At 46.9% G+C, this 23,822-nt stretch overlaps 1 protein-coding gene across 1 annotated transcript in view; it reads right to left on the bottom strand.

Moving 5' to 3' along the window:
* Nucleotides 1-925: 925 nt before the first annotated feature.
* ZNF516 (zinc finger protein 516) overlaps nucleotides 926-23,822 on the bottom strand; it is a 118,790-nt gene continuing 95,893 nt past the window's right edge. Inside the window, 4 exon segments of the mRNA XM_032152045.2 lie at nucleotides 926-3,807; nucleotides 11,735-11,802; nucleotides 12,674-12,778; nucleotides 19,825-21,273. Coding sequence (XP_032007936.1) covers nucleotides 3,748-3,807; nucleotides 11,735-11,802; nucleotides 12,674-12,778; nucleotides 19,825-21,273 — 1,682 coding nt within the window. The 3' untranslated portion in view covers nucleotides 926-3,747.

Here is a 23,822-nt window from a genome sequence, read left to right as displayed (position 1 = left end):
CCTCTGAGAATTTGTTGGGGGTGGCAGAGGAGGGTTTGTCTAGTTTGAAGGAAGGAATGTTGGTAGACAGTCTCCAGCCACGAAAGCCCAGGAGGTGCCCTCTTCCACACAACAGACTAAGCACTGCACCTTCTTTGATCCGGAAAGCATCCCTACTGACCCCATAACCTATACCCTCTCTGTCCAAAGAGCAGAGGCCGACCAGAGTTGCCACCCTGGAGAGGCACCATGGAGATGAAGCTTGCCCTTTCTGCACTCAACCCTGCAGCCTGAAGGAGTGTGAGATGATGAAACCCACATGTGCCAGAGCCCCTGCAGAGGTGTTCTCGCACCCTCAGCGACCTGTGCACAGTGGCCGGATCGGGGCGGTGGCCTGTCATACTGGGCGCTCCTTTCTCTGACGAAGTAACTGTATGCAACTCCCAACTGCTACTTCCTGGAGCACCTGCTTTTGAGGGAACCAGTGTCTTTCTTGGTTTAAAAAATAAATCAGTAAATATTGGGGGACCTCTTCAAACGTTTAATACTTTTCAGAGCCTCAAAGGCAAAATTCACCTGGCTTTGAAGCCAAATCTGTATGGTGCTGAGAATGAAATCTGTCTGTCTAAGATGACAACAAGACCTTCCAGGAGCCGGGCAGAAAGCTGGGCAGGTACAGTGGCCGATTTCCCAGAGAAGATCCTCAATATCTGACTTTTGAGAGAATTTAAATATTCATTCTTCAAATTAAGGAATACAAGGGATCAACCTGAAGGATTTTTAGAAGCTCATTAGCTGTGTGTTATTTGAATGCAAAAATGAGGAAGAGATATGAGCGGGAAACAGGAGAGTGTGGTAAGGCAGGCCAGGGTGCAGCCAGGCCCCAGCAGGGGCAGATCGGGAAGCAGCGAGCGGAAAGCAGGGGAGAGACACCGAGAAGCTGCAGTGTAGACAACCAAACCCTTTATTGTCTAAGTTACATTAGACGCAACACTGTAAAAAATCCTGTTAAGAAACAAGGAAACAGCAGATCGGGAGAGGTAGTAGAAAGTCTGTAACAGTCAGAAGACAACGCACAGAAGTGTATCATGCAGAAATTACCATTCGGCAAAAAGAGGGAATCAAACAGTGGCTAAATAAATAGGAAAACACAAATCATATTAAATACTATGACCAAACTGACATCAACAAATTAACAAACCAATACAATACTGATGATGGGACCACACATCCAGGCCTGCCCACAGCTGGCCTCAGGGGATGGCGTTCTTGGGGGGCCCCCCCCAGTCTGTTTAACTGGGTGAAAACCTTCCTCCTGCACTCTGTGCACCCTGCGCGGCCCCGCAAGCTGACTGTCCTCCACGCCTGCTCTCCTGCAAGCCAGGAAGGATCCAGCACGCGGCCGGCAGGGCCCCAGCACCAGCCCACTCCCCACCAGTCTCCAGGATGGAGACGCCAGCAAGACACTTCCAGCTCCAAAGGCCAACTGCACTTTTCCATGCCGCTTCCGAAACAGTAAAGATGTAGACTACACTTTCGTGTCACTTTGGGTACAGAATTTCTTTTTAATAACTAAAACACAGAGAAACAGGACTGGGTCACTAGTCCCTGACATTCCTAACAGTCACCATTCACTTTCAGCCAAGAAAACAAAAGCCAGAAAATGCAGAAATGATCACTGTGGGGAAACTACTGAAATGATTAAACATAAATCAACAGAAGAGGCTTCTGATTTCTTAGGTGGACAGAGGAATGTGTCTCCACAACTTTGCTCAAAATAACTTTACAGAACAGTCAATTACAGCTGCGTAACTGTATCTGCATGGACATTCCTAATTACACCAACAGGACAGATCATTTTCGTACATATCTGGTGTAAGAATATCAGAAAAAAATAAGTAAAAAAAAAAAAAAAAATATATATATATATATATATAAAAGCTAGCCAGTTACATTGCATTGTTTGAAAGTGTTGCAAAGTAACCTGAACCGTCAAGTAATTTAAACTCAGTAACAAGTAGAATCCAGAACCAAACATTAACTAATAACAATAACAATAATAATAATAATAATAATATAATAATAATAATATTCAACAAATCATTAGAACAGGAAACCCACACTTTAGGGGGTGTGTGTGTGTGTGTGTGTGTGTGTGTGTGTGTGTGTGTGTGTCTGTGTTTAAACAAGACTTTGTATCAGAAGCCCACTGTCTACAAAAACTGCACTAATCCATTACTGTATTAAGTAAACTGTTGCTCTCACCAGTATTAAAGGTTAGGATAATTTCTGTACATGTAAAATTATTGCTTTTTTGAAAAATATATTTAGCATGCTCGTTTTAATCCGTTTCCTGCCTTTACAAAATTTCACAATTAAAAAAAAACCTAGTAAAGCTTTTGCAAAAAATTTCACAGAACATTTTCATTCAAGGCAGCAGTAACTTTTGATAATGCATAAAATCATATGTGCAAAAATCTGAAACTCTCAGAAATATTACCATCACACATAGTGTCACGGCAATGAAAAAAGAAAATATTTATATCTGTGGAATACAATTTCAATTGCGTACACTGCATGGTTTAAGATCCTTTGTTATGGGCCTTAACCCCCACCACAAAAACTCGCGTTTGCATTACTGAGGAAGAGGTATATAAAGCCGTCCCCCACCCAAGGGGCTGGTGATCCCCACCCTTTATGAACAAAGTCACTCATCCTGTGGAGGTCACCAGGCCCAGGGAGAAAAGACACCCACTGCTGGGGTGGCTCAGGGAAGGGGCGGGGAGGCAGAGTGGGGACAGAAGATGCCAGAGCTCGGCACCCTAGTCATCTAGGGCCCCTGAACCTGCTCAGAGATTCTTCTGCCATTACTAAAACAGGTCTGAATCGGGAGGACTCAGTGGCTAAATAATTTGTTAAGACGTATAGTCTTCCTTTGTAAGCAGTTTGCAGAATGTAGCCCTGTTACAAAAAGGTCCTGAGAATAAACAAGAAGCCTGCTTTTCTTAGTGTTCCACTAGCTCTCTTCCGAGGCAGAATCTACGCATTCCCACAGACGTGTCTCCTTTGCCGGATTCGCTCAGTTCAAATGGTGGAAAGAATGGAACAGGCACACGGCCCCAGGGAGGAGTGCGATGGAACCAGCGAATAATGAGGGTCTCATCATCATGCCCCTCCGCCAAGCCTGCTTCCCACAGCACCTGAACGTCACCTCCTTCCTCTCTCTTATTTACTATTTTAAATACCCACTAAGACAAGGAGAGGCAGTAGTATTAATACTCGATCAACCTCAAATCCACCACGGCGTGTTCTGACATCATCACAGTCCCTCTTAACATGGGAGGCCCCTGTGACAGCGCTCAGCCTCGCCACTCTGTCCAACACACACAACAAGTATCTTTTTTTCCAGTGTCTCAAACTTGTCTTGAATAAGATAGATGCCTTGTGCCCCTACTGTGCCTGCCAGTACTACTGTTGATTATAAGAAAATATGGGACTATGGACCATGAGCACGGAAATGCGTATATAGTATCTACATGTATTTCTAGAATATAACATCTTCATTTATTTCTGAACGTTTAACAAGGAGAGGCATCTGCCTTCAGTTTCCACTCCAGCGCAGCGGCTCGGGATGTGAGGTGTCTGCTCAGGAGTTCCCCGGCTGTTCTTCCGTGGAGCGGCCAGGTCACAGGTGGGAGGCTGCTGGGACATCGTGAGGGTACTGCTAATGGCCGTTACGGGGACCTGGGGTGCGTCGGAAACACGCCTTTAGGTTCCCTTTCTGAGAGGCACTGTCTGGACGGTACCTGTGTTAGAATGGTCTCTCCCCTGGGTGAGAAAAAGGAAAGAACAGGAGAAAAGCTCATTTCTGCCTTTTGGTTTCTAAATGCATTTTTCCTATTAATTTTCTAATCAACATCCAAGAACACAAACAATGACCTTCACAAAGCAAGCCAACCAAGTAGGCAAAGACCCCCTGACCTAAGCTGTAACTCATTTCATAAAATGAGCATCAAGTATTTTAAATTTGCCTTGCTGCCTTAAAGAGAGGTGGCTTGAGAAAGAATCATTTCCACTGTGATTCAGAAAGGATCATTCGACTTCTCTAATGGTTTCACATGTAAGAATGGCAGATGATAAGGTCTGAGGCAGCCCTGGAGAGAAGGTTACAAGTTGGCCAGGTGAGGAGGAGGCCAGATTGTAAAACTGTATATAGTACAAAGCAGATTTACAAGTGAGTGGTAGTTCCAAAACAAGGCTGAATTTGGGGTCATACAAACAAGAAGAAAAGCACGGCTCTCACATAGGTCTGTCAGAACTTCAGAGCGTTTTCACCCATTTCCATAAACAATTACCAAGTTGGAAAAAGGGAAGGGGTCTTCTAAAGTGAATTGCAAGAGAAAACCAAGCATAAATGGGCGTCCACAGCTTTCAGAGAATGCTCTCCAATGACATTTGAAGCATCCCTGTTTGAACATTAGCGTTTACAATCTGAGGACAAAAACAGTATGGCCAGATTAATCTTACTTAACTGCATTAACCTTCAGCTAAAATCTTGATGAAGTGAAACTGACCAGTGGAAATTAACATGCATACATAAACTAAGGGACTCACGTAAAATTCTAACTGTTTCCAGTTATGCCTATAGGAACCCCAGAAATAATGGCAGAGTGGGGGAAGGTCTGGTTGACATAATGAATTAAGGGCTTTTCTTTAGTTAATAGTTCCAGAAAACTCCTACTTACAGCTGGCTCTGTGTTCGTGACATCTACCAGTTGACATGTAGTGGAAGTCAGAAAGATACTGGACAAAAGTTTATGAGGGGTTAGGGGGTGGGCGCAGTGGTGGAGACAGCAGTTTATTTGAAATGTAGGAAACAGTAACGGAATGAGAGAAGTGATAAAACTTCCCTAAGTAGATGGTGAATTTCCTGCAGTAAACGGAGAAAGATTGTTTTACATTTTTGTACAGCAACGTCAGGCCGTGAAGAGATCTCTGAGGTTCTGATGGGAAATATTCATCATCAACAGGGCTCACTAAGAACCAATTCCAAATACATTCGGGAAGGAAAATGGTCTTCATGTTTACCAAAGAAAACTGGGAGTTACAGTCAGCTATTGGGCGTTTGGCCTTGACCGTCTCTGCATAGCGAACGGAGATGTCAGGGACCGTAAGAGGTGGGCAGGGGATGCCTATGAACACAGGCGCTGTGTGTGCCTAGATTTCACATGGACAGCACCCCCAGGGCACATCTTTTGGACCAGCTCTTCTTTTGGACCGGAAGTCACAGACTAGCACTGGGGGTTAGGCATCCATGGACTGTTCCAGAGGCAACAGGAAGATGGCCCTCCGTCCATGAAGGGCTAATGTTTTACATTACAGGGCTCAGAAGGCTTTAACAATATTTATTTTGGAAGCACTGCAAAGTCGGGATAAGCCAAACAACTAGGTGGTTAAACGGTGTTCACAAATCCAGATGCAGAGATGCCCATTTTCTCTTCGCAACTGAAGGGATGTGTTCCAATACCTCATTTTTTAAGAGAGTTGTTTTAAGTTATTGATTCACTGGAGGCCACCATGTTATTATTCAATAAAGCAGCCCTAGAGCATTTTTAAGAAATGAATAAAACATGGAAGAAAGGAGGCAGAGAAATATTCAAATTAAGTGGACGCACTGTAATCTTTTGAGCACGTCCACATCGCCTTGTCCTCCTGTGAGGGAAAGAGCAGTCAAAAAATGAGAAGCCTGCCTTCAGAAGATTTCGCTTTTCTTTGTTGCAGCTGTGAATTGTGGGCTTTTCAGTAATGCTGAAAGAAATACTATCTTTCTTGAAGGTATTTCAGTGTTCTGGGGATGGATATTGACTACTGGAAATTTACGAGGTCTACTTTCTTTCTTTCTTTTAGTAAGGCAGGGAAATGTGTATGTAGTGGTGGGTGTGGATCGATGGCCTGCACACAAAAATCCCGCCATGCCCCAGGACACAGGGGGCACCGCTCAGCCTTCAGAGGGAGGTCAGCCTATAAACAGGGCTTGCGGTCAGCCACGCAGGCAATGCTAAGTGCCTGAGGACCAATTATGCACAATACTTTATTGACGAAAATCTTTACCCAACAAGCCGTAAGTAAACAAGGGCTATGTGACTGGGGTGATTTTGGGTAAGTCGCCAAGTCTAATACATGATTTTTGGTAGCATATTATATTTAGAGAAAATGGAAAACGTGTTTTAAGATGCTTGTTTGGTTTAATAAGTAAGAAAAGCTTAAGCAAATGAGCTGAATTTCAAACTCTGATCTGTGATGCTGAGACTCTAAAAGTGATACTGAAAATAGATTATGCATATATTCAAATGTACCAACCTACGTGATTTCTCCATCATTTGCATTATAATAGCCACAGCTAAAAATGAGACAAATTAGGTCGCCATTTATTTTTTCATTTCCTGTTATTTTGATTAATGGAATTATTTATCCAGCTTAACCATTTTAAAATAACATTTAGAATAATAAGAAATAAACTATTAATCATAGTCTTTAAATTCTGGCAAGGAATCCAAACAAATCAAAACACCAGATTTCATATTTCAGCAGACATTCTGGTCTTTTAATAAATCCCAAAACCACGAGGTTGGGGGGAATAATTTTTCTTGGTTTCAAAAATCATTTTAATTTCTAATGTTTAACAACAATGTAACAAAAAAAAATCAATTTCTCTGCAACACTAAAGAAAATTCCTAATTTTTCCTCTAACATCCGCAGGACAAAACACCCAGATTTCAACACATTGTTTTCAAAAAGTGTTCTTTCTAATGATGAATGCTAATGATTACTAGAAATTAAACATTTATTCAGTTGTGTTAACGGATGACCAAGCATCTTTTAAACGACAACAGGCATGAGCTCTTCCCCTCATTTAGAATTTGATTTGGAGGATCAGCGGTCCTTGATATTGGAACCATCTTAATCCAAGACACAGTAAAAACACCAAGGACAAGCACCGGTGCTACCAATGGGCTGGAAGAACCACCCACAAGGGCGGATGCCCTCAAAGCTGGGCTCCTGAGGCCCAGGGACCGGACCCTCTCACCATCTTCTAGCTTGTCTACGATCGAGGCAAAAGAGTGAGATGCCTAGAGGTGCGTGCTGTGAGCATCCGCAGCCTACGGGGAGCCCTGTTATGTATCCTCCATCTGTGCCTTCCAAGGCTCCAGGCATCCTTTCCACCCTTACCGCCTACCAAAGGAAGGTGTTCAGAAAGAAATGGCTGCTTGACTCTCTGCTTTTCATGACCTCCTCTACAGTCCTAAAAGTACGTGTATATAACACGGAAGAGGCTTAAACAGCGCATGTGCTGAAAAAGACTGCTGCTAGGGTCACCACGAGAGGGGAAACTACTTTATTTCTCCTCAAGCTTCAGGTGTGTGCTGATGAATTAAACCGACTTTAATTTAATTATTTATTCTTGATTCTGACCTATGGTGAATTAAATCAATTTCAGCAGATTTACCTGGCCCTCGTGCCTGTTGAATTGTTTCGCTGAGATAGACGGTATATCGTGATTTCTCAGAATTTTCCAGTATAGAATATTCAAATATCAATAGGACAAAGTAAGGGCAGTTGTTCTACAAAAACCAACACTGTCTGTCTACCAACCGGAGGGCTTCTGAACAGAATGTAGCGAATGAGGTGACTATGCCTATCTTGACGATACTTTTCTCCAACTCATGGTTTTCCTGCATCCTCTCTTTCATGAATAATTAACGACAAGTCTCTTAAACCAAACAAAACAAGGAGAAGCACGCTGGCAGGTTCCGACAAAGCCACAAGACACCAAGTAAAGAAAACATGCCATCAAACTGAGTTCATAAGCAAAATCTACTAACCGGCTTATCAATGACAGCCATCTGTCTACACGGGCATAAGTATGTGTGTAGACGTGTTCACATGTGCGCTCACCACAGAAATGCTCTCCAAGTACGTGAGTTTCCTCCAGGTATTAAGGAAAATTGCTTATTTTTAGAATAAATGACAAGAGGTCACATTGAATGTGTGCTCTGTGGTGTATGTTCTAACTTGATTTCCACCGCAAGTATACAAAATAAGCACCATTAAAGGAAACTTAGGTTACATTATATATCTATGGTGGAGGATCAAAGTTAAAGCCTCTACTCAATAACCCAATAGATTATATTATCTGGGTCTCTCCGAGTAGAACTGTCTGACCTTGAATGAATTTAAATGTTGATAGCTATTAGGTATAGTCTCTGCCAGGATTTTTTCTCTCCACTGTAAACCTGTATCTTCGCCTGCCTATTGGACATTCCTATCTGGGTTTCCACGAAGCTCTCAAACTTACCTTGAATTCTATCTGGAAATGTTTTATCCTGCTCCTCCTTCCAGTCTCAGGGGAATGGATCGTCCCTGGGGCCAGCTGCCTGAAGCCAGACCTGGGGTCAACACGATTCCCTCCTGTCCCTCATTTTCCACACCCAATCCCTCTGTTCTAGTCCCTCAAATCTACCCGCTTTCTCCAGCCCCATGCCAGCTCAGACCACCTTGCCTCTCGCTGGGATCAAGCTAAGCGCCTCCAAAAGAGCTGCTCCTGCCGCCGGGAACCACTAAGCCCACTGTCAGTGGCGTGTGACCTGCTCATTCTTCTCAAGGTACAACTCTTGACGGTGTCAGCCCTGCCTAGGGCTCTCTATCCCCCTGGGGAAGAAATTCATGAGTCTCAGCAAGGAGACCTGGTGCTCTCTAGACCCCAGTCCCGAGCCTCCACCCACCCACTCCGGCTCTCCCTCCCTGAGCTGACCCCCCTACCCAGCTCCTCCAGTGGAATGTGTTCCTCCACTCCGGGCCTTCCACATGCTGAGCTCTTTAGGGACGCCCATCCCTCCGCCCCTCCACAGTCTTCCAAGCACCTCCAGCCTCAATGACAGGACCCTTCCCATGTCACAGCGCTGCCTGCTCTGCCCTATTTCCTGTCTAAGCCACCCATGGACCTTTTGAACCAGAGAAGCAGGAAAAATGGTTATCTTGTCTCCCCAGTATCCTGCACAGGCCTGGCACACAGTGGGTGGTCAGTAAATATTGTTAATAAGTGAATAAATTATTATAAAATGGAATTTCCAAATACCGTTTCAATTAAATAATTTAGCATCTATTATGTATATCTATAAAAGTCCATTGACTTCAAGTGGCACATCAAATAATTTCTGCATGAATACACAGTGTTGCATGATCCAAAAAAAACACAGCCATGATCCCTAGCATCTAAAGGCCAAAGGAAAAGAATCTGATTTAAATATTAATGAATGTTAGTAAAGCACTCTAACCATGAAAAAGAACATGGCTGGTAAGTACGAATCACATTCTAGACATACATAACTATAGAATGTTTTTCTATAAATCTATAAGGTATCCTAAATTTAACACAGCTATTGTGATTTCTGTAAACAATGAGAATTACAGGACAAGAACAAAGAACCCTAGGATTTAAACCTCTACCTATTACTGATGTGTTTTGCAATTATCCTCCCCAGCAAATCTCTATGGGAATGCTGATAGTTCCAAAGTACGTTAAGGAAAATGGAATTTCCTTAGAGAACCAGAGCATTCAGTGATAAATCACCAAAAGCTACTTTAAATGTAATGAAAGACAAAAAGTACTATCAGAGGCCATGATCTCAGATATGGAATTTAACAAACCAGCTGCCACAGCAGGAGACGCATACAAATCTAGCTCAGTTTTAATGCCAAGGCCTGAACCGCCACTGTCCTACGAATGAAAGGAAAGCTGACCCACTGAGATCTTCACACCAACAGTTAATACACAGGCTAAGTCTGAAAGCCACATTCACTCAGACCACAATATTGAGTTACTGTAAACTTGAAACTAAGAGGTTAGTTAGTATGAAGTATAAAATAACATTTTAGTCTAGAGAGACAAAGAGAATGATGTAAGTAAATCTTTTCCATATCAGAATCAAGAATGAGTAACAATTATTATAAACTCCCAGCATACCAATAAGTAATACAGAAATTATTTAAGATACAGTCTAAATGATTTGCTTTTTGATCTCCCATTTCTCCCTGGGACAAGAGTTTTTCAAAGAGGCTTAGGTAGAATTAATAGGCAGCAAATAAACTGGCATGCATTCCTGAAGAATCTCACCAACTTGTTCCCAGATCCGCCTGGCCTGGCTTCCCGCCCCTGTCAAACATTCCTACCCAAAAGCCAGGTCTTTGGTGGGTTGAACGGGGCACCTGTGTAAGCAGGAACACTTGGGACTCACTCCAGCTGTAACATCAACTTGCAATTCTCAGTTACGGCATGACCTTGCTGTTACTACAACCCACAAACACATCACGGTGACTGTTTGTGCCAAGAAAGTTTTATTTCTGTTAAAAAGGATGATGCTTCCTAACTGCAGTGGAGGTCATGCATTTGGAAATCTTTTCATTCCATTTTCAGCAAGATGTTTTATTTATTTCATAAGCTGTCATAGTATTGGGTAACTATGGGTTTTATTAAGAAAGGCAGAAGCTAATTATTTAAGACCCGTAACAAATGGCAAGGCTTTTTGTCAACAATACATGAAGCAAGGGCCTTTAACAACACACAGAAATTCTAACAAGGCAAAAAAAAAAAAAAAAAAAAACCCAAATCCCTAATCAAGTAATGTCAATTCTACATCCTGCCCAGCTCAACCACTAATTAGCAGTGGGCCCTTGGTGAAGCCATTTCATGCCTCTTATCTTTTTCCTCTAGAAATAAACTAGAATGATTTTCCAGTTTCTTTTGAGATCTCACTAGATCATACTGAGTCTTGAGATCCCTTGGAGGTCTTAATTGCCCTCATCCTCACCAGCAACCAGGAATCCCACAGACAATGAGATATTTCAGGGCAGGGGACACAAACTGAATTCGACCACCCAGACAGGGCTTGACTCTCATGGCAAAGAAACTCTTTCCTCAATGACAAAGGGGAGAGTTTGTCTTTGGAGAAAGCCAGAATGTTATTTAGAGAATGCTTGTGCAACACGGGTGTGACGTCCTCCGGGAGGGCAAAATGGGAGAGCAATGAAAATACATACTCTCAGCCTGAGAGAATGCAAGAGCCCCGCTGTGGGCTGTGGGTGCCTCCCTACTTTAGAGCAGGACTCAGAACTGCGTGCTAATGCCAGGGTCCCGCACACTCAGTGTATACTGAGTTGTGTATGTACACAAGTCACACCTGGATGGTAAGGTGCATCACAGGCACAGGCATACAGCTACTTTCAGGCACTCTGGCCATGCCAGTCGTGTTCATAATGCAGAGAAACAAAGCGCAAAGCCGCGAGACACCACGCTGGACATGAAACTTTTCTTATGGAATAACACAAAAATAATGTTCTTCAAGGAGGTTAACCATAATTTGTTCTCAAGCAAACTCATAACCAAAACCATCTTGGAAAAAGTGAGTTTCTAGTGTTTGCAGTCACCGCCATTCTGTCCCAACTTCCTCCTCCCCAATACAACCAACAACCAGCTGTGTGCACCTAGACCCTGCACCACCCGGCTGGGAGGACCTCTGTGCGGGGACTGCCCGCAGACAGCCCCGAAGGGTCAGGTTCCAAGTCAAAGCATATACGATTATTTACAAATCTAGTGAAAAAAACAAAAAGGAGGTCATGGTTTGGCGATGAGCATCGTGGTGCACCTTTCCCAGCTACCACAGCGAAACCCAGACATCCAGTTCATCATGAGACCTACTTGTTTGGGGGCGTCTGCGGAGGTGGTGTGAACTTCAGAACCCCGGGGTCCATCGGACTCAAACACCACTGTGGGAACAAGGGGTTTGTTAACAGATGAGCGTGTGAGCTTCAGGACGTGCACATTAAATGAGTCCATTACAGATTAAGTACTTTCACAAAAAAAGACACCAGCGCCTAGCCTGTGGCTGGAAAATACCAATTTACCGTAACACTTACAGTAAGAGACTGTGATAACGGCTGCCCGGGGCCACTGCCCTTTTTAATTCAGACCTCGCTGCGGAAGAAAGCGATCACTGACAACATTAATTATCGGTGTGTGTGTAAGGGACCCTCTTCTTGCATTACTTACCATTTGGCCTGTGTCATCTTGCATCAGACCAGCTTCTGTGTGCCTCCTTCACACTCCTGATACAGAACCCCGTCTCCCTGTCTCTCTAATGCCCCTGCGCCGTCCTGACAGTTTCCAGCCTGATCGGGTGCAAGCTCTCTACATAAGGGCTGAGGGATTTTGCAGTACCTCCTGGGCAGTCCAAACGGGCCTGGATGTATCCCACAGAGTCCAGTCGGTGCCAGTGAGGACACAAAACCAAGCCTAGGCTGTGCTAAAAGGGTGCTTTGATTAAATGTGTGCTGGTAGCAATGCCATTCATTAGCATATTCATTTCTAAGGAGTCAGTTACTCTCTAATTAAAATGGAACATTTGCAAACAGGCTTATCTCAAATTAAACCACATGACACATGGATACCAAAAAAACCCATTTCAGGTGTGGAGTGGGGGTGGCCGGTATACGATCCCGGAGGCAGATGGCAGGCCCCCCGCCGCCTGGTAGGGGCTGAAATCTCAGTATCTCCCTGGCTGCGGACGGCCAAGCCACTGACAGAAGAGACCCCTCTTCCTCTGCTCCCCTTGGGGATAGCGGGGCGGGAGGGCGATACCTGAGTGTGCCCGCATGTGGGCCCTGAGGTGGCCGGGCTGGTGGAAGCTCTTTCCGCACTCGATGCAGACGAACTCTCCTGGCCGGGCCTGCGTCCGGAGTGTCCCTGCGGTGGCGAGGTGGTGGTAGTGGCAGTGGCGGTGGCAGGGCCATGGTGGGGTTGGCGTGGAGGTGAGGAGGCAGGAGAGCGAGGGGGAAGCGAGAGGAAAACATCATTAGCCTGTCTAATGTGTCATCATGTGAGGCTCCCTTCAGGCCCTGGTGACAACTGTCAGCCTTCATCTCGGCTCTGCTGACAGGCCAGGCACTCTCAGGACTGCAAGGATGCATAAATTACAGTGAATTAAAAACCACTCCCAGGGACAGGAGGCGCCCGCCAGGCTGCACGTTGGGCTGTGCAGCTCCGAGTATCTGCAGGCTGGGCACAGCCATCAGCCCGGCTCTGTCAAGCGGCACATCCGGCAAATCAGAGTGACACCAGCGTGACAGAGACGAGGCTCATGGAAAATAGGAAGTGAGCAGGACCAGAGCCTGCCGTGACCCGGCCGCGATCCTGGGAGACCCACACAGAGTGAGTGTGGCCACAGGGTGGCCCCGCCTCTGGCCCTCTCTCCTGCCTGCCTGGGTGGCTCTGAGGCCCTGGCCCCCAGCAGAAGGGAGGGGACACCTGCAAGCACCTGGCAGCAGGCCCCCAAGGTGTGTGCATCTGCTGGCCATCAGCAAAGGGGGGAAGTCCCCAAGTCCCACCTTTTCCCCAAAGATCATGCCACATCCCTGCACTCAAAGGCCAGGCTTTGTGTCTCCTTCTGATCCAAAAAGCCACACGACTTTGATTAGAAAGGGATGCAGAGAGGGTTTATTTGTCTGCACACCTTTTCTCTCTGAAGAAAAGGCTTGTTTTCCATGTGCTGGCATCTCCAAAGAAATTTCTCTGGCTGAGAGAGTCACAGTTACACACAATAGTAACTCAACTCAGTAGGAAAAAAAAAAAAAAACAGAAGTAATAACTAGAAAAAGTTATACCTGTTGCACTAATTTTTTAAAAAGCTGCTTTATGCAGCTGAGTTTTTATGTATCTAAAGGCTGACACCTGAGTGTGAACAGCAAATGAAGAGAATGACAAAAGGCACCTTGGTCACACTGGTTGAAAACAAACCTTCAATATTGTTTCTCTTACCCTAATTCAGAGTAGCTCAATAGTAAAAACATAAAATCATGTTTACACTATAGATCATGTTTATGGAAATAAGAAATGCATGAACTGAGGCCCATCTTGTCAAATTTCTTATATGACAGATCATCAACATGAATCAGAGAAATTTAACAACTTAGCCATCGACTACTCAATATTCCCATTGCCTTACGTACACAAAAGGAGTAAGAAGAAACATTTCAACCAACACTCAAGTTAACAGGGGCCTGGTGCGGTGGCTCACGCCTGTAATTCCAGCACTTTGAGAGGCCAAAGCGGGAGGATCACCTGAGCCCAGGAGTTCAAGACCAGCCTGGGCAACAGAGTGAGAGACCTCATCTCTGCTAAAAATGTAAAAGCTATCCAGGCGAGTGGTGCATGCCTATGGTTCCAGCTACTCAGGAGGCTGAGGCGGGAGGATCACTCGAGCTCAGGAGGTCAAGGCTGCAGTGAGTTGAGGTCACACCACTGCACTCTGGCCTAGGTGACAGAGTGAGACTCTGTCTTAAATGAAGGAAAGAAAAGAGGAAAAAGAAAAAGAAAAAGAACAGAAGAGAAGAGAAGAAGAGGGGAGGGGAGGGGAGGGGAAAGGAGGGGAGACAGGAGAGGAGAAACGGGAGGGAGGGAAAGAGAAGGGGAGAAAGAAAAGAAGGAAGTAAAGAAAAGGAAGGAAAGGACAAAAAGAAAAGAGATTTTTTAAGCTATTTTGTTCCCCCATTCATTTGCATTAGAAACACCACCCAGTGGAGCTCCTATGAAATGAATTTCTGAATACTCTGGTTGTCTGGATTTTCCCAGGTACCATCTAGACTGCTTCTACAGGTGGAATCTGACCACGCCTACACACAATACTGACTGATGATGACATGCAATGTCATCTGTGTCTAACATTCACAACTTTCAAAAACTAAGTCATTATTCTTTTTTCAAGTAATTATTGTAGCTATTTCCTACCCAAATGAGCAACAGAGAAAACGTGGATAGCCCTCCCACTCATCCGTGCTTATTTCCTTGAATTAAGGGTGCGTGAGCACGTGTGCACACACACTCATGCAGGCACACACGCTCACAAGTGCACGCACACATATGATTTTCCCCCACATTTCACCATATCACTTTCTCTTTACTTTTTAAAGACAGGGCACTTGCCCTTATGGCCAATAATATTATGCCCAAGCTACAACATTCCGAGTTAATCACAAAGGTTATAAACTTCATTTGAACTGAAGACCACCTGGTGAGCACACAGCTCAAATGTTCTCACCTAGAAATTCAAGTTGTGTCTGGAAAGTGGACTTAACAGTCAAAGAAAAAGGCCTGGCCAACTTCAGAGAGGGACACCCAGCCCTGCTACGTTGCGTGTCACTATGCAGTGCTGTGCTATCCATAGAGAAAGAGGAGACGAAAAAGATTCTACAAAGAGAGATCAAACTGCAAGGAAGCACAAAGCTTTCATCACCATAATATGCAGGCCTCCTTGGTATAAATGACTTTTTTTAAGTCCCAATAAGAAATATCATCTATTTTATCTGGAATTATTTTATTAGCTTCAAATTTTATTCTAAGATTCATAGTATCAGATCATCTAGGCTGGCCATAAGGCCTGAAAACACAGATCATGTATTATTTTATTACTGTTGTAGCAATAAGTCATTTATGTTCTATTCCTGCATGTTTACAAACTTGGTAGTCACACTGTACAATGATTACAGAAGATGCAGGGGGTTTTTCTTCTTTAACGGTCAGGGAGCCCCTAAGGGAGGCAGCAATGGTTCTTTCCTTCTTGTTTGGGTAGTTTTTAGACTCTCCATATCTACAGAAACATCACCCAAACACATGTGGGGGGTGGGGAAGTCTCTGAGACTCCCGTTTCCTAACTTCTAAATAAAACCTGTCTTAGAGGCATCCTCCAATAGAAATGTTCTCTGTATAAATGGAACACGTCCACTGCAAAATCACAGAATCACACTTCTAGCACCCACAACTATTGCATGTACACGTGAGATGATTTCCTATTCTCTGAGACCATTCTCCTCTGCGTATTTCTACCTCCCCAAACTACAAAATGATGCTACAGCAATAGGGGTAATCAACGACCACACACAGGGAAGTTGTGATCTTTAGAGCTGCAGACGACACCCACTTAGCAGACACGTAACAAACACATGGGGTGAGGAGAGAAGACCAGAAAGCACAGATACCCTTGTATAATAAGACACATCAAAAAGACCAATGTGACCAAGGGAGGAATGAAAGAAGATTCTAGACTCATGACTCAAAAATCAGCTACAGGTACGCCACAAAAAAGAAACAGCTGAACAGAAACAAGAGAAAGAAAAAAGTCCTAAGAAAGTGTAGTTACCCCAGTATTCAGTAACACTCAAAAAAGGGAATCCAGGCTGCACAGATTTCCTGGGCTGCGGTAACAGAAATCAAGTCAGTCTCTGTAACAGGAAACATGAGTGTTCTGTTCACCTTTCCAATAGTCTGACCACATCAAGACTGCTGGGTTTCCTTCTGGCTACAACACTTTAAGGACGTCAAAAACAAACATTCAAGTAAGGAGAAAGGAAATGCGGAAGGTCCCAGAGACCAAGTAGAGGATGGATGTGAAGGTCGTAGACACCAGGTAGAGAGTGGACAGGGAAAGCCCTGGAGACCAGGTAGAAGAATGGACACAGAAGGCCCCAGAGACCAGTTAAGAGAGTGGACGTGAAGGCCCCAGAGACCAGGCAGAGGATGGATGGGTAGGTCCCGGAGACCAGGTAAAGGATGGACAGGGAAAGCCCTGGATACCAGGCAAAAGATGGACGCAGGTCCTGGAGATCAGGTAGAGGATGGACACAGAAGGTCCTGGGGACCAGGTAGAGGATGGACGCAGAAGGTCCTGGGAACCAGGGAGAGGATGGACAGAGGGTCCTGGGGACCAGGGAGAGGATGGACACAGAGGGTCCTGGGGACCAGGGAGAGGATGGACACAGAGGGTCCTGGAGACCAGGGAGAGGATGGACACAGAGGGTCCTGGGGACCAGGCAGAGGATGGACGCAGAAGGTCCCAGAGACCAGGTAGAGGATGGATGGGAAGGCCCCAAAGACCAGGTAGAGGATGGATACAGAAGGTCCCGGAGACCAGGTAAAGGATAGATGGGTAGGCCCAAGAGACCAGGTAGAGGATGGATGCAGAACAGGGATGCTGGGTCCAGGAAAGGCAAGAGGGAAGTGTCTGAAGCCTTAAAGGACTATGACATAGAAGAGCTCTCAGCTTGTTCTGACGGCTTCAACACAGAGACCTATAGGCAAGGGAAGTTCACCAAAGCTAGGGGCCCAGGAGGTGCCGAGCCCCCTCACCGGAGGCGTCCCATCTGGAGATGCTTAGCACTTCTCAGGTGCACTGACCGAGTATCTAGACAGGCTGACCTCAGGTACTCTATACCTGGGAAGCCAGGATCCTAATAATGCACCTACTAACAGGTGTATTTTTAGACCAAAAAGGTGAGAGCACTTCCCTTAAGAAACCCAATTGAGAGTACACTTAGTAACCGGAAATTTGCTGACTCACACTGTCTCAATGTGTACATCAGAAGAATAAATAACCCAAGATGAGCACATGTACTTTATGACTAGTATTTTTCCCATATGAAAGATGAATATTTAACCTCTCTCAAAAAAAAAAAAAAAGGCCTTAGAACAATTTATTTTTTAAAATGTCTGTAACAAAAGGGAAAATACTTCAGACTATTTTGGACTTCAAATTCTATCATCTAAAATTTCAAAACCTTACCTTAAAACTCACTTCTACTTTCTTAGGAACAGCAACTATGCCACCCACAGGGCAGCTCAAAGGCCTTTAAGAACTGGGGACGCCACTTTCCAGGTGTAAGCTGGCAGGTTTAGAACTTAGCGTGCGTGCAGGCTGTGAGCGCATGATTAATTAAATTACGAGTCCGGTGGATTAAGTGGGCGTCAAACCCCCCTTGCTCTGCTGGGAGGTGGCCACCAGGGGAAGGACACAGCAGGCAAGGTGCGGCCGGGAACACCCAGCATCCACAACAGCGCAGTCCTCACCACTTGGCCTTCTCTGCTTTGGGTTCCAAAAAAACCCACATCTCCAGAAGTGAGGCTGGCATCACGTCAAAAGGCCACCAACAAACTTGTTTTCCACTTAGCCGCAAATAATCTATGTGACTGGGAAACCCTGCTGAGGCTGAAGGAACTCACTCACTTTAACTGAACGTGGAAAAAGTCAAACCATCAATCCACACGGCACTGCGCCGCGCCTCCCACCCACGACAGCCTCCTCAGGTTACACCGTCCACCCAGAGCACACGGGCGGGGAGAAGAGGTGAGAATCTAAGACCACGCCTCAGAGACCCCACTCCCGAGTCACACCTCAGCCCAACACACATCACAAGACCCTCGGGTGTCCGGGCCTCGGCCTCATCCTAAAAAGTTCACAAGCGCTCAGCGGGCTCTTCAAAGCAGGAATGTAACAAGGTTGGCTGGAGTAAGGCCTTTGCTGGCCAATCTGTAAGAGGGGCAGCAGGCCTGTGATGTCTCCTACTGGAAAACACCTTGGGTGAGCATCCCTCATGCCAAGACAGCCCCGGCGGGCCACGGATCTAGGCAGGCTCTGAATCCCTGGCCTAAGCCAAGAGCTCGGCAGGTGACCCCAGCACCCACTGAGACATTGTCCAACGGTGGATTCGGGGAGGCTCTCTGCTGGCATCTCCCAGACCCGGAACCACGCCCCTGACAGTCCTGCCAGCTGCCTGGTCTTTGCAGCCCTGGATCTGAGAGGTTCTAATGGTAACCACACTTTAAGAAACTGCAGGCTTACAACTTTTTTTTTTTTTTTGAGATGGAGTCTCACTCTGTCACCCAGGCTGGAGTGCAGTGGCGCGATCTCCACTCACTGCAACCTCCGCCTCCTGGGTTCAAGCAATTCTCCTGCCTCAGCCTCCCAAGTAGCTGGGATTACAGGTGCACACCACCATGCCCGGCTAATTTTTGTGTTTTTGGTAGAGATGGTGTCACTCACTATGTTGCCCAGGCTGGCCTTGAACTCCTGACCTCATGATCCACCCACCTCGGCCTCCCAAAGTGCCTGGATTACAGGCGTGAGCCACCATGCCCAGCCACGATGAACAATTCTATCAAAGAATGGTTAGGACTTCCCAGGTAATGAACTGAGAGACTTTGTTTTGGTTTGGTTTTTAACAGAACTTAGGTTTCTTCGTGTTCTGGACGTTAAGTGAGAGTGACTTTCAATTTATGTTCCAGTGCGTGCACCGGGGGAGCAGGAGGAAAGCCAGCAATTCCTTCTCAGTGTTACTATCGATAGCAATACTAAGGCAGAGGGAGAAGCGAAGATAACCCTTTCCAAGTATTTTTTTTCAGGAATTTTTGCACAAATCCCATTCTCCAGACTTTATATGGTACATCGATCCTCTGCAAAGCTTTGCTTACTAATACTAGAGGACTAATTAGGTGTTTCTTTAATTACAGATGAATAAAAATAAAAAATCACATTAAATGAATATTCTTGTCTTTTGAGAGACAGGACAACGAACTTCTACGGATTCTGTTTAAAATGACAGACACGTGAAGTGCAATCACGTCTGCCTGCTCCTGCGGAATGTCGGTGTGGAGGAAACGTCCTCTCAGCAGGAAGGAAGCCGTGCAGGGCTTGCGACCTCCTCCCAGGGCCAACGTGCAGAGGGCCACCAACCCCAGGCAGGCATTCCCCGGCAGGGCAGAATGTGGAGCCTGGGAGAGCTGTTCCCATCTGCTGTGCTCCTGGGCTAGGGCAAGGGAGCGGCTCTCAGCTCAGCAGTGGGACGGGCCGGCTGGCTCTGTCCTCAAGAGGCCGTGGACAGGCAGGTGGGCAGCAGCCCTGGCCTTCCAGGGGTGGCTCTGGAGGTCACATGTGGCCCGGGGAAGAGGGTGCCCGCACATCTTACCTCTGTGCTCCAGCCCAGGGCCGCTGACACCCCATCCCTGGTAGAGGGTCGCAAAGTCCTTTGGAATGTACGTCTTAAAGATGTTGAGGATGTCCAGGCGCTTCTCATGCCCCTCGGCCACCGGCTCCTGTTTGATGGAGTGTAGGACGGGGGGTGCCCCAGCCACGCCGGGCTGGGCCTGCAAGGCCGCGTCGCCCCTGGACCCCGCAGCACAGGTGGCCAGAGTCCTCAGCTCCTGGGCCGCCTTCGAGGGGGGCTCGCGGGGAGGTAGAGGAGGAGCGCCCCCTTCGCCCTTTGCAGGAGGTGGACCCTGAGGCTGAGGGCTGAATTTGGCTTTCAGGGAGTCCGGGGCACTGTGCTTATTTGTGGGGGCAAAGCCAGCCCCCGCTGGGGAGACCCCAAACTTCTCCACAGGCTTGCTGTTAGCCGAGGGCTGCACGCCAGCCCGGGTGATGACGGTGGGCGTGGGGGTGGCGCTCCTGCTGAAGCCCCCGCCACCCGGGGCAGGCACCGGTTTGGAGCTAGCCTCCTGCCTGGGCTTGGCCGGGGGCCCCTGTGTGGCCGCGCCGTGTGGCTCCTGGCCGTGACAAGGTTTGGTCTGTCGATACCCGTCGGGGCCAGGTGCCCACAGAGCGCAGGGACCTCCGGAATGGCTCTCCTTATTCTTAGGCATGCTAGCGGCTTTTGTGACCACTCCCAGGGGAGAAGAGCCACTTTTGGGCCCCGGCATCCCCCCTGGCACCTGAGTGCGGGTGAACCGAGCAAGGAGCAAAGGCTGGCATTCTTTGCCACCGAGGGCGGGCGGGGGGCCCGTGCGTCCGCTCCGGGAAAGGAAAACCAAATTGCTTCTGATGCTTTTGTAACCGTTGGGCTGAATCCACGGGGGAGCCACGGAGTTGCAGCTGACGCGGTGCCAGATGCGTTTGTGCATCCACAGGACCTCGGGGTAGTAGGTCTTGTGGCTGCAGTAAGGACACGGGTGAACAACTAAAGCCGCCTGCAGGGAGGAGGCCGTCTCCTTATTGCTGGGGTCATCCCGCGTCGACCTCGCACTTAAATCTAGCGGCATGAGGTCTGGGGCCAGCGCCCGCTTCCCTCCCCCACAGGGTTCCTTGTTGTGCAAATCGGACAGCTTTTCTGCAGGGTGACCCGTCTGGCCCTCCGCTCCTGTACTGGAAGGGAACTCCACATCATCACCAGGGCTGGGCACCTCCTGCTTGGGGTGAAATGCTGGCATCTTTAAGTCCATAGAAAATCTGTGCTGCTCTTGCCTTCTAGAAGTCTCTCTGCTACTGTTTTCAAGTATGGACACAGAAGCAGCGATCCCCGCCTTGGACTCGCCGGTGTCTCTTTCCGAGGCGTTACCTCCCAGCTTGTGACTCTGGTCTCCATTGGAGAGCTCGGTCGAAGTCACCTCTTCGGAAAAGCAGCAGCGGCGCGGCTGTCCCCCTAGAGGAGGCAAAATATAAAACGGGAAGTTACCATTTCTCATCAGAACACAGCAAGACGCAGGGTGCATACAGCTACAGCATGTTCCAAGCCATCTGGCTTCAGCAGGACAAGCCACCCTTGAGTGTGGGTGGCTCTTAGAAAATCCCTAAGGAGCCACCAAGACAAGAACAGAAGGGGCTGAGTCGGGCAGGGCTTCTTTTCTCCATGTAAATGACCCGAAAGATCACAGGGAAGAAATACAATAGCAGTGGTGTATCCAGTTACACGGAACGACGCTGTCCTTAGTTAACAGAGGGTGACTGGTATACTAAAACTCGGGGAAAAAATTAATTGTTCACAGCAGTAGAAGGTTTGTATGACTTTCGAGGAACTCCACATTTAGGACTCTTGTGGAATCTTCACAATCATTCATTGCAGGGTAAGAAGACCAGAGAAGCTGGGTGGAGCCCACAGTCGCAGAAGCAGGCTTGGGCAACAGCTTACTCCGTCCAAAGGACCCCAGCGTCTGCCTCTGAAACCACTGGGGCTACCGACCATCTTCTGCCTCAGCCATGGGGCTCCCTCCCTATGCATCTCTCCTGTGAGGTCCAGTTCTCAAGCCCAAAACCGTGACGCCCCAAGGTCCCCAGAGGCCGGTGGGCAAAGGGCAGCCACGCTATCCACCTCCATGCCGCCACCTGCCAGCTGCCCAGGAGAACTGAGCCCGGGGTTCTGCCCCTCAAGCTCTGCACCCCTCATGGTCGGGCCTTGACAGAGTGTGTGTCTGAGCCAGGGTCTGGGATGAACTCTGCGGTGGGGAGAGATGGTGTAGTCAGAACCCTCCCACTTTGCCTAAGGAACGCGTGTGACAGGGAGAAACACAGCCGAGGTGTGGGCTGGGCTCGGAGGTTTTAAGGCTTTTCCAAAGTCAGAAGAGACTGTACTGCAAGTGGACACGACAAGGATTAACAAAAATTCGGTTTTATGTTTTGCATTTATGGCCTTGGGTTTATGTAAATCTAGACATCAAAACTGGGCAGGAGTACAGATGTTTCCGGATATCTTAAAACTCTCTGAACTACAAAACACAGGATTCTTTACCACCCAGCTGCCATCTGCAGTCTCTTACAGGCACGTCTCAGTGGACGTCCACTTACGACAAAGCCCCATGTTCTTGGTTTTCCAATAAGATTTTCAGAGATTTTTAACATTCAGTAGAATGGAGGGATCTGCTAACTCAGAATGTTCCTTTAAAATGTTCTAAGTATATATTTGGAGCTAACACTTAGGAATCCCATCAAACTGGTAACAAATCTATTCCAAGGGGTTCTTCATCAGGGTGAGGCAGCGCCTGTCACTGAAGGCACTTGCCCGGATCTGAGGGACACAGTAACAAATCAAATGCTGGTTTTCAATTAGTGGGCACTTAATGTGCAATTCATACACAACGTTAAAGGGTATGTCCATGTAAAAAAATGTCAGCAGTTAAGGGCTGATCAGCAGAATTGATGAGGAGATGAGACAAAGGAAGAAAAACCTATCCAGCTCCTACTGACTCCTAAAGGCTAATATTTAAATAAAGTCAAGGCTGGACACAGTGGCTCATGCCTGCAATCCCAGCACTATGGGGGGCCAAGGCGGGCGGTTCACCTGAGGTCAGGAGTTCAAGACCAGACTGGCCAACATGGTAAAACCCCGTCTCTGCTAAAAATGCAAAAATTAGCCAGGCATGGTGGCACACGCCTGAAGTCCCAGCTACTCTGGAGGCTGAGGCAGGAGAATCGCTTGAACCCAGGAGGTGGAGGTTGCAGTGAGCTGACATCATGCCACTGCACTCCAGCCTGGGCAACAGAGCAAGACTCCATCTTAAAAAATAATAATAGTGATAATAAAATAAATTTTAAAATAAAAAATAAATCAATGAAGTCAGGTATATGAGTCTGTTATATGCATACACTGGTATGAGAAAGGAGACTGGGCAGTGCTAGGATGTACCACGGACAAAAACACGGACTTTACTCGGAATTAAGTATACAAAAGAGGAAACATTAGCCTTTGCTTAAGTCAGACTGGTGCTCAGTACGTTTGATTCATTTCTAAATACTCAAAAAAGGCAACATCCGGTGGGGAGAGATCTAGTTTTCCCTGCAGTAAAGGAATACAGATTTCTGAACACACATGTTCAAGACTACTAGTGGAGTCTGTAAGTGTAAACAATGCGGCTGTGTCATCTGCCTCTGTACATCTGTGGGGTTTTCAAAGCACAACTGTCGAGGCTTCCAAAATATTCCCCAGAAGGATCATAAAACATCACCTAGAACTTCCAGTATCTCTGACCAAGACACTGAGTAATAAACTAACAGCGAATAATCTGGCCAGGCACAGTGGCTCAGACCCATAACCCCAGCACTTTGGGAGGCCGAGGCAGGCAGATCACTTGAGGCCAAGAGTTCGAGACCAGCCTGGCCAACATGGCAAGACCCTGTCTCTACTAAAAACACAAAAATTAGCTGGGCATGGTGGCCAGTACCTGTAATACCAGCATTTTGGGAAGCCAAGGCGAGCGG

The sequence above is a fragment of the Hylobates moloch genome, unplaced genomic scaffold (genome assembly GCF_009828535.3).
Source record: "Hylobates moloch isolate HMO894 unplaced genomic scaffold, HMol_V3 SCAFFOLD_5, whole genome shotgun sequence".
In the NCBI taxonomy this organism is placed as follows: Eukaryota; Metazoa; Chordata; class Mammalia; order Primates; family Hylobatidae; genus Hylobates; species Hylobates moloch.
Note: the sequence above shows the minus strand (reverse complement) of the source record. Positions and strands in the feature narration are given on the sequence as shown.